This window comes from Anoplophora glabripennis, unplaced genomic scaffold, assembly GCF_000390285.2.
Source record: "Anoplophora glabripennis isolate ALB-LARVAE unplaced genomic scaffold, Agla_2.0 scaffold735, whole genome shotgun sequence".
Classification (NCBI taxonomy): domain Eukaryota; kingdom Metazoa; phylum Arthropoda; class Insecta; order Coleoptera; family Cerambycidae; genus Anoplophora; species Anoplophora glabripennis.
Genome location: NW_019416860.1, coordinates 223,923 through 235,888, shown reverse-complemented (window position 1 = coordinate 235,888; position 11,966 = coordinate 223,923). Strand labels below are relative to the sequence as shown.

At 34.3% G+C, this 11,966-nt stretch overlaps 1 protein-coding gene across 1 annotated transcript; it reads left to right on the top strand.

The window, feature by feature from the left end:
• The first annotated feature begins 10,935 nt into the window (after positions 1-10,935).
• LOC108911919 lies at positions 10,936-11,484 on the top strand. The gene has a single exon (XM_018716995.1). The coding sequence runs from the start codon at positions 10,936-10,938 to the stop codon at positions 11,482-11,484; it is 549 nt and encodes a 182-aa protein (XP_018572511.1).
• Positions 11,485-11,966: the final 482 nt, after the last annotated feature.

Sequence of the window (11,966 nt, the reverse complement as noted above, 5' to 3'; positions counted from 1 at the left end):
TATCATTCTGGCTTATGCCACACTGCGTAAAATGTCAAATACTAAAAATAAAATAAAAAACCTACCTGACCTCGTTTGTTTTTTTTTTAAAGAAACTTTATTGTTAATTCATAATAAATATTGTTTATCAACCAATTGAAGAATATTTCTACATATACATAAGTATTTATTATAATATTTCGTTTGTTCATAATTTTCGAGATGAAAAAAATAATAAAAAACCATATGGTGCGTTTTGAAAAAAAATATATATATATGCCACGCGACGGACTCGAACCAGCGATCTCGTGACTGTCAGTACCGAACGTTACCAGTTAGGCCAAGCTCCCATTTGAAAAATGTGTCACATCTAGCAGATTTAGCTGTCAGGTAAAACTTCAAAATCGATTATCTCGGTAATTTATGAACGTTGCGTCGAACTACTTCGGAAAATTCTTATTCAAGGTCCAAACTACACGTACTATAAATATCAAAACTTACAAAAATCCGACTACCTTACATTCTCCTTGTGAGAGTCGTAACAGATAATTTAGGAATGAGTGAAAGTACATTGAGTAGACTTCTTCACAGAAACAAGTATCATCCCTACAAAGTCCACTTAGTACAAGAATTATGTGACGATGATTTCGACAGACGCACAGAATTTTGCGAAATGATGATGGAAGAATGTCAGGCAGATCCGGATTTTGTGAAACGCATAATTTTCTCCGACGAGGCGTCTTTTTATTTGAATGGCACCGTCAATAAACAGAATTATCGGTACTGGTCAGATCGCAATCCACATTGGATGATGGAAGCACACACTCAGCTTCTCCAAAAGGTCAATGTTTGGGCCGGAATTGTTGGTAATCGAATTTTGAGGCCGTATTTCTTTGAAGAAAATTTAGATGCTGCAAGTTATTTGGAATTTCTTCAGTTCCATTTAGTTCCTTCCTTGAGTGTTCTATTTCCAAATGAAGAAAATCCAGATTTGCCCAAACCATTTGGTTTCAGCAAGATGGTGCACCACCGCACTATGCCAGCGTTGTTCGCCGCTATTTAGATGACGTGTTTCCTCATCGGTGGATTGGCAGAAGAGGACCTAAGGAATGGCCCGCCAGATCACCAGATTTAACACCGATCGACTTTTTTCTTTGGGGTTATGTAAAAAGCAAAATATACGTCAATAAACCAAACAGTATTAACGATCTGAAGGAACGAATTCGACAAGAAGTTCGAGCGATCCCGCCTGAAGTCATTGGGAATGTACAGCAAGAATTTACTTCCCGTCTGGCTCATTGTTTGGCAGTAAATGGTCAACAATTTGAACATTTAATTTAGGGGTTTCTGGTGATTTGATTCAATTTTTAGTACGTTTATTTATTTGTAAATAAATTTAGTATTTGTAAATAATTTGGGTATTGTTGTCCTCCCTGTAACAATTAGAAGCAACTTGTGGTATATTTTTGGAATCAGCTCAGTTAGGGCAATCCGAAAATTGGAAAAAAGTGGGGTTCCATTAAAAAAAATTGTGATGACGTCATTACTCGAACATAGGTCACCCTGTATATTAAATTATTATTTGAAAAAATAGTAAATTAAATTAAAAAATTGACCTGTTTCGGGAATTTTTAATAATTTCTTTTGTTTACCTAATAATGAATTTGTGCACGACCTTAGGGGGACACTGTATATGTATATATAATCGATTATATTTATTTTCTTGGGTATAGGGTTCTTAATTGATAGGCCATTAAAAAATGAAGAAAGAAAAACGCCAGAAAACTTTTCACTCTTAACATTTCATTCCCGATCAGGAACTTTATCAAAAGATTTTTAATATTCACATGTATTACAAGTCAAATTACATATTTTAAAATCTATTTAGGTTTTAAAATATGTAATGAAGGGTTATTTAACCATTCCATACAATTTTTAAAATTTAATTGTTAAAAATAGGAAATAAGAAAGATGACAGACAAAATAAAAAATTCTCTATATTTTTAACAATTACATTTTAAAAATTGTATGGAATGGTTGTTTAGGTTTTAAAATATGTAATTTGACTTGTGAATACATGTGAATATTAAAAATCTTTTGATAAAGTTCCTGTTCGGGAACGAAACGTTAAGAGTAAAAAGTTTTCTGGTGTTTTTCTTTCTTCATTTCTTAATGGCCTATCAGACAAGAACCCCATACCCAAGAAAATAAATATATTCGATTATTTGATAGAAGGTTCAAGAAGTTATCCATATTATATATATATTGTGAAATACACAAAATTTCAGAGCACAGTATAGAGCTAAACATCTACACATATTAAGGAAAAATTAAAAATAAAAAGAATGATCAGATCCAACACTCGAGTTATGTTAAATGTTAAATTTTAAAATTAAATCAAATTAAATAAAAATTAAAGATAATACACTAGATGGATAATAAAGAATTAAAATTCAATCATTAGATAATAATTTGTAAGGTGTAAAAGATACAATTTTGTATAGAAAACTAATATAATTTAAAATGATTTGAACAAATGTCAAATTTAATAAACTTTTGTAAATATAAAATATTAAAAATAGGAGATATAATATAAAATTAGCATGAAAAGGTAGTTAATTTAACAAAGAAGCACCTGAGCACGCAAAATAACACTTTTATAAATTTGTTTGAGTGAATTTAAAAAAAAACTTTGATATGTCAATAACGATAAAGTAACGGTGGATAAAAATTTTAATAAATAATAACTCAGTACCAGATAATAAAAAGTAATAAAATGTTAAGTTAACTATACCTTAAATGAATTTCCATAGGTAAAATAAGATTCAAAACATTGTAAATTATTGAATTTTCATAAAATCAATGTAACACGATCCTCGACAAAGAGACTTCTAGAAATTATAGTTGTTATGTAAAAAAAATCCAGACAATTGTGTATGGGGTGAAAGACTAATGTTCAGAGACTATTATACTTCATACCATTCCAGATAAAAACATTTTTCTTGTAAGAACGTTCGAAGTGAATGATGGTATCGTAGTACCTAAAAGTTCAAAAGACTGTAAAATACAGAATAAAAGTGCATGGACAGTAAAAACATGATAAAAGTAATGGGTATAGGACAATGTTTAAACCCAAATGCCTAGATTTTAGTTAGAATGTTAGAATAAGTTTTTTTAAAGAAATTGCATAAATATGTTGACAATTGTACTAGGTTAGAAAATACTCGTACTATGAAATGTTGCATATCAAAATTTTTGTTGTAGTCAAGAAAGCTGAAAATGATAATCATTTTTCATAAAATACAAGCATAATTCCAAAATTCCCAGGCAAAGTTTTCATAAATTGTAAGATATGTCATTTGCTTAGCAACTCCATTCATTTGTCTAGGCTAGTATAAAAGACAATGTCGTAAACAAACCGAGTCAGTGTGGCCAGATTGGGCGATTTATCGCAAATTGGGCGATTTCCAAAGAAAATTTGCGGGTGATTGTTTGTTAAAATTGCAACGCGCAAATTCGGCGGTTTTTACATATATAATTGCGGCCCTGATAAAATTTTCTGATTCAGAAATTCAGGTTCCTATAGTCGTGACATTGAATAAAATATTAATTGATATCTTCTTCCCTACATAAGTCAATCGTATTTGTAATCACAGAATCGCTTGTTAGTATTTCTGTTTCTTTCTTTATGTTCTGTGGTCTCTGGTAACGAGTTGGTGCCACAGAAAATATTATCGAGTCTGTGGTTTGTAGGTTGGTTGAAGTGAGTTTCATAAATAACTGATTGACAGTGGTCTAAGGTCTTGTGTTCTTTGCAAATGCGATCATTTTTGTTTACGTTTTTGTTACCAAAATGGGCAAATGGGCAAAGTATAACAAAAAACACTTAAAGGAGTGGGAAAACGAAGAGAAGTTCAAAGGTAATTAAATTTGATACAATAGCATCTAAGCTTTAAATCTGAAAATAACATAATTTGTTTCCTTTTTTGACGGTATTGTTTTGCTTGGTGGCTGGTGATATGGTGCCATTGTATATTACATCGTCATTCATGTTGTGGTTTTATGTATTTATATGGTTTGGTGGTGGTGGTGTACTTTTTCAAAATTAGGCTGGTTAACAAGTGGAAAAGATGGTTCTAGTTGCTGTAAAATATGTTCTACAAACAACAAAACACAAACTTCATGCTTCCAAAATTGCACATAATCAACTGAGGATAGAGAAGTATGGCGAGTTCAAAATCATATGGCAGAAATTTATTTTTGAATTAATTTTATTGTAATTTTGTAAATATTAAAGTGTATTGTAATTCTATGAAAAAAAGGAACTGATTTTAGCAAGTAACATTGCGGCCCATTCAACTATAAGAAGTGTGGATCACTTGTCGAATATCATTAATCTGCTTTCTCATTATATATCGACATCCGCTTCATGTTCTTCGCAAACATCCGAAGAATTACTTTGAATACACCGCACAAAATGTTCGGCCCTCATCAAAAATGTTATTGGCCCTTCATTAATGGACGATTTAATTGAAGACTTGGGAAACTCTCCATATTCTATCATTGTGGATGAATCAACTGATGTTAGTACGGAGAAATTACTATGTATTAACATTAAGTACTACTCTGTCAAAAAAAATTACATTATTGTACAATTTTTGGCATTTATATCCGTTATTCATACAACTTCTTCAGATTTGTATGAAGCTATTTATGAGTTTTTTGTATCCAAAAAAATTAACATGCAAAATTTAATGGGCATTGGAACAAACGGTGCATCTAACATGCGTGGTGAACATAATTCTTTATTCACACAGCTAAAGAACAATTTTAATTTGCCTCATTTGATATTAGTAAAGTGGTATATGTCATAGTTTGCATCTTTGTGCATCTAAAGCGTCCGAAATATTTTCAGACTCGAAGATCTCTCAGAAAACATGTAAAGTGTATCAGTGCCAACGGTGGATTCTTCGAACAATTACTTTAAATCATAATTACGTATTTTATTTGTTTTATTGTTAATTGTTGTAATAACACGAAGAAACACTTGGTTTGTTTCGCTTTTAATTTCTCATATTATCAAAACATAGTGTTCGTTAAATCGATTTTTCTCGAAAACGGATCGAGATCCCGAAATTAAACAAGAGTACATAATTAATGGAAAAATGGTAGCTCTTTCAGGTTTTGAATCAAGTTTCATGTTAAATATACAAGGTAAAAAGTTATAAACTAAATTTTCGGTAAAATTGGTCGTAAGTGGCGCCCTCAATGATCAATGATGAAATTACAACACGCATCTTATTCGCCGCCTAAAAAAATATAGTTTCACAAATTTTCAAGTTCCTAACCTACATATTTTCAGAATAATCGCAAAAAAACGATTTAAAATTTTAACTTTCAACACCCTATATTTCAGAAACTATTAACTTTCAGATGAAGCATATTTGCGCCAATGGTCACCATTTCACGTGTAGTATCTTCAGCTTTCGACTTTCCCATTGTTAATGAATCACCCTGTATATATATATATATACATACACAGGGTGTTTTTGAATGGAGTAGCATAAATGATACCAGTGAATCTACATTTCAAAAGAACACGATCTGCAAAAAATCGCTTTAGTAAAATGTTCACCCCTGAATAGATATGGGACATCAAAGTTTCCAAAAAAATTATGAAAATTGGCTGTAATTTGAAAACCGAACGAGGTACAAATAACAAAGTTTTTACAGGTTGTTTACTAATACAGATGCGAGTTTTCAACTATTTTTCGAAAATTTTAACCCCTCGAAAGGGGTTGAAATAACCACCCCTAATGCCATTTTTTGCCATAACTTTTATATTTCGTAAAAACTCGATATCCAAAAATACGCATTAGATAAACTGGCTCTTTTAGAAACTTTTACCTCTCTAGCAATTTTCCTTTAAAACTTTTCGTTTATTAATAAAAAAATAAAATGTATTACCATTCACCTCACACCGTATATGATTGCAATCAATCAAAGAAAAACTAAGTGTGCTGCTGTCATGCCAGTTGTCACAATTAACTCTTCTGTAAGTTGTCACTGTTATCAGCTAAATACTTTTTGGGTGTAAATTAACAAGAATTATGCCAAATTTTACTAATGATGAATATGTGGACATGCTACAAGTGTATTTTGAATGTCGCAAAAACTGTGCTGCGGCAACAAGAGCGTATAATGAGAGATATCCAAATCGTCAAGTTGTTGACTTTTTCTCTAATATTGAAATGAGAGATATGGTATGCGTATACGCGCAGGAAAATTTTAATGGACGTAGGGCTCATCGCCGATATTTGGCGATGTATCCGAACAGAAGGCAGCCAGATTTCAAAATATTTAAGAATATTTACAACAGATTAGGAGAAACTGGCTCATTTCGACCTAAACGGGATATTGCAGGTCGTCACAGAACTATTACTCCAGAGCAGGAAGAGGAAATTTTGGTCGGTGTTGCAGAAAACGGAGAAATAAGTTCAAGACATACAGATCTCTTGGCGGAAGTGAGCAAGTAATCGGTTTTAAGAATTTTCAAGAAAGAAAAGTTGTACCCTTATCATTTTACTCCGGTCCAGATTCTTCTTGATCCCGATTTTTCAGCCCGGCTAGAGTTTGCACGTTTCTTTCAAACCAAGCAAAACGTCGATCCTATGTTTGTAAGTAAGATTCTGTTCACAGACGAAGCGACATTTACTCGTCGTGGAGTATTTAATTTTAGAAATAGACACGTGTGGGACATAGAAAATCCACATTTAATAACCGAACGACACTTTCAACATGAATTTAAAATAAATGTTTGGTGTGGAATATTCGATAATTACTTGTTGGGACCATATGAGTTACCGCCAAATTTAAATGGTCAATCGTATTTAAATTTTCTACGAACTGATTTTGTGCATTTCTTAGATGATTTGCCACTGAATGTACGACAAAATATGTACTTCATGCAGGATGGAGCTCCAGCACATTTTTCAGTACATGTTAGAAATTACTTAAACCATCAATTTCCTGATTGTTGAATTGGTCAGCGAGGAGCCCAGATTTTAACTCCCTCGATTTTTGCGTGTGGGGTTACTTAAAATCGCTGGTATACCAAGATACAGTCCATACTCGTGAAGAATTATGGCAGCGAATCAGAAATGCTTCGGAATCTTTTCCAAATGACAATTTATATTTTAAAATCAGACGATCAATGAACAAACGTGTTACCAAATGCATCGAGGTAAATGGACATCACTTCGAACATTTGTTAAGGAAAGGCGATCTTTTTTTATTAATCTTTTAACTATCTTTTTCAATCATTAATAATATTAACTAGAAAGGCAGGCAAACTCCGCTGACGCGGAGTTTGACCTTTCTCTCGGGCCTTCGGCCCTCGGACCGCGCCGCGAGCGGCTCGAGCACCACTCCGCTTTCCTTGCTGGTTAGTAGATATAACACGTTTTGAAATACCCTGTACTTTGATTTTTAAACACCCTGTATATAAAAGTATGATGAGAATGTTTTTCAAAAAAGAGTAGGCCCCGCTCGAGAAAAGAATAAGAAAAGTTTCTTCCAAACTTCCAAAAAAGGCATCTGGTTAGTAAATAATTTTTCATCCAAAGACTACGTAGGTAAGGCAGAAATGGTAAAAAAATAATAAATTAAGACATCTGCTTGATAAATATACAAATTTTCATTAAAAGACTGTAGTAAATAAAGTCAAAGCTAAAAGTGAAAAGAAACAAAACTGCCCTTAATTCTATAGAACATCTAGTATATGGATTTAAAAAAAAGCGACTTTTCTTCTAAAGATTTAAAGAAAAAATAAAAAATGAATAAGAAAAAATCTAGCCCACCTGTGTAAGTTTTACGAAACATCCTGTACATAAATTGCAAAAATCACCTGGTTGGTAGGGTATAAGATTTTTCATGAAAATATTGCAGACCTCAGTACAAACTGTAGAAATGGAAAAAAATATACCAAAGGAAAGTTTCGTTCTGTTGGTAATTGGATCAGTTTTGTGGAACATCCAGTATAAAGATTTAAAAAGACATCCGGTTAATAAATATACAATTTTTCATTAAAATATTTTAGTAAATAAAAATAAAGTTAAAAGTGAAAAGGGGAAAATTGCCCGTTTCGGATGTGGATCAATTTTTTGGAACACCCAGTACGTATATGGATTTTCTAAAAAGCCGGTGGTCAGTAAATATACAACTTTTCTTCAAAAGGTTTCATGAAAAAATTAACAAAATGAATCAGCGAAAATCTGGTTTACCTGTGTCAGTTTTATGAAACATCCTGTACAGAAATTGCAAAAAACATTTGGTTAATAAGACACCGTGTGTAGAAATATCTATTAGAAAATTTAGGTAGGTAGTGAAATGAGAAAATAATCCTAGTCCGCCTGTGTCATTTTTATGAAACACTTAGTATATAAATTTGCAAAATGCCTCTGAGTTCTACAATATAAGATTTTTCATAAAAATATTGCCACAATAAATTTCTGAAATATACAGAAGCCTCTAGACCGATAATTTTAATTTGGGTCTGTTATGTAGAACATGCAGTATATGGATTTTCAAAAAAATCCTTTGATTAGTAACTATATAACTTTTCATGAAAAGATCTCAATAAAAAATTTGGAAAAGTGAAAAGATAAGTAAAATCAAAGTTCACCCGTGTCATTTTTATGAAACATTCGGTACATACCTTTGTAGAAAGCATAATATGATTACTACGATATCAGATTTTTCATAAAAATATTGCAATCAATAAACTGAAATATATAGGAGCCTCTGGACCGTTCGAGTTTCAACGCAATTTTTTAGACGCCCTGTATATAGAAACCTATTTGAAATTTTATATTTTTTTGTTATAGAAAGGTTTAAAAAGATGAATCCATATATAAAATTAAATTACGGCAGTAAATAAAAAAAAATCTTAGGTACCTCGTCTGAGATTGAACCAACGACCTTACGAATACAACGGGGCATTTTTTACCGCTGTGCTGTCGACTGCTTCATGCACAATGCGTCTGTACTGATATTTTAACTGTCATTCGCAGCTGAAGTAATCAACAATTTTTGTAATGTTAAATTTGCATTTTTCTAACACAAAGTCGTCTCGCAAAAGATCCACAATGAGATAACAGATAAATAACGACATCCTATGACTTGAAAGAGTCTTTAACTCCAACTTATTTCTACTGATTCTTAACTTTTGACGTTTGGGGAGTAATAGGTACGAATGCAATATAGTAAATTAACGAAGGAAATGTACTAATACAAAGGTTCAAGGGTTTAGGTACTACGGATTGGTTTAAAATTATGCAGTTTTAGAGGGCAAGTACTTACGTTAATTCGGGGGACAGGTATCGTAATCGTAGGCATGTCAAACGGTAGAGCTGCGAAAATGTAAATAACAACCTAACCTAATAATAAGAAATACCTGTATATGTCGCGGCGTAGCAATGTATTAAGGTTAAAAAAAGTCCTAGTAAGATAAAATAACGGTTCGCCGCCACCCCACAGACATCTTTCGTGTTTGGCGTGAAATTATTTTGACATAATTAATCTGACGTTTCTAACGACATTCGAATTTTCTCCGAGTGGGCGTGTCTTAGAGCTTCAATCTGACGGCTTGCGAAATGGTCATCTGTCGTCGAGCAGACCCCAAAATGAAGGCAAAATTAAATATGAAAACGTGAAAAACCGTTACAAAAATGCCCCCGAACTACTAAGGAGGAACGACTGAGTATCTGTGCCAAGTCGCACGCTGTTTCGAGGCTCGCGGAGAAGGAATTTTATGGGGCAAAATTCACATTTTTCGGCCTTCCTAGACAGTGCATTTTAACGTATTTACGGCCGCATTTCGAATTCCGCGTTTGATTTCGCGGAAAGTTGTACATACAAAGTTGGAAGAAGGCACCCGGTCGATAAATATGAGTATTTTCGGCACAGTTTTAAATAAAATATCGTAGAAAATAGGGGAAATAAAAAATAAAAAAGCCGTACCCGCGCGCAAGTCGAGGCGATCGGCGACCGTCAGATTTCAGCGGGAGGGCGTGTCGGACTATTGCGTTTCCCACAAAAATTGGGCCACGCCCCTCGCAGAGCCTGAAGAAAACTCAAAATTCACCGCGAAGACGGCAAAAAATCGCCATCAAAATACGACGTTCGGACGAAAAAAGGCCGGCGGGGGGCTTTGCCCCCCGCGGCTCCCTCGAAAAGCCTTCGAGTCTGCAAATCGGCGCTTTTTCGGAGCGATCGTGCGACGCAGACGGAGCTATCAGATTTTAATATACAGAGTGGCCCTAAAGTCGCGCAACGCTAACGCGCAATCCGCATGGGCCGTTTCCTCCCTAATACATGGTTCATAGCTGTTCTATCGGCAATTTAACGGTTGTCTGTGTGCAAAGCGATATTGTGGCTATACGAATGTGTAACTATGGCAACGGGATCACGTTATCGGTTTACAGTCGCGCAACGTGTGTTTTTAGTGACTTCATACTATCGTTATCATGCCGAGTATCGAAACATTCTTTCCGATTTCGCCGAAAAATTTCCTGATTCTCAAGTTCCGAGGCGTGAAACTGTGTATCGCTTGATAAAAAGATTCGAAGAAAGTTGTGAATGATTCCAAGCGTTCGGGCCGGCCACGGAGCGTGCGAACTGAAGAAAACTTACACACCGTTGCTCAGAGTTTTGTTGAAACACCGGCGCGATCAGTCCGTAAAGCTGCCCATGAATTGGAAATGTCACGTTCCAGCCTACAGCGAATGATGAAGGAACTAGGTTTACACGTTTACAGACCACGCCTCTTACAAGCATTGACAGAAGATGATCCGGATCGTCGACTTCAGTTCGCAGAATGTTACGTAATTCGATGCGAAGCGTTCGAAAATTTCTTTAAAACAATTTTGTGGTCGGACGAAGCACAGTTCAAATTAAATGGGCGTATCAACAGGCACAATTGTTTGTACTGGTCCACCGACAATCCGCATATCACCATTGAAAAAGAATTGGCTTGGTGTTTGCTCCTTCGGAATCGTCGGGCCCTACTTTTTCGACTCAACTGTCACAGTGGTTGCATACCTCGATTTGTTGATGGAACTGCGCGAAGAACTCAATAATAACCCGGAGTTTGCTGGTCACTGTTTAACTCTTCAACAAGATGGCGCTCCATCGCATTACGCTGTAGTCGTTCGCGAATTCCTCAATAACTTTTTCCCGGATTGGATTGGTAGAAGAGGTCAAATCGAATGGCCTTCACGTTCTCCGGACCTGATTCCCTTAGATTTTGCCGTGTGGGGTATTTTGAAGGACAGGGTGTTCAAAAATCAATTACCGGATATCGAGACCATGAAAAACATCATAACTGATGAAGTCGCCCAAATGAATGATGAGAAACCTTTACTGAAGCGCATCTGTAAAGTCGTTAAAAAGCGATGTCTGAAGTGCATCGAAGAAGATGGAGGGCACTTTGAACACAAGCTGTGATACCAGGGAGTTGGTTTTTGCCTCGCTTCAAACATAATTTGTATACTTTGTTTTTTGAAGAATAAATTTTGTATTTTTGCTACGTAATTTCATTTTTTTTCATTCGGTTGCGCGTCTTTTGGGCCACTCTGTATATTGATGTTAATGATGTTATTCTTTATTATTTCTAGAGACATTTTTGCATATTTGTCTAATTTTATTTTTATTTAAATAAATATGTTCAACTTGGTGTTTTATTTGTCTAATTTTATATGTGCTTCTAGCTTTTATTCTTCATTAATCACCAATAAAAATTTTTACTTAATTAAAATCAGATTACTGAATAAGTTGAATAGTTAAATGGGTACTACTAGGCATTCATGAACCACACGGATAAGGTTGCATTGGCAAATTCAAATGCGATTATCTCGGTAACGGTTACCTCTAGCGATATCAAAGAAGTATAACTTTTCTATCTATTTCTTCTAACTATCTATTTTAAA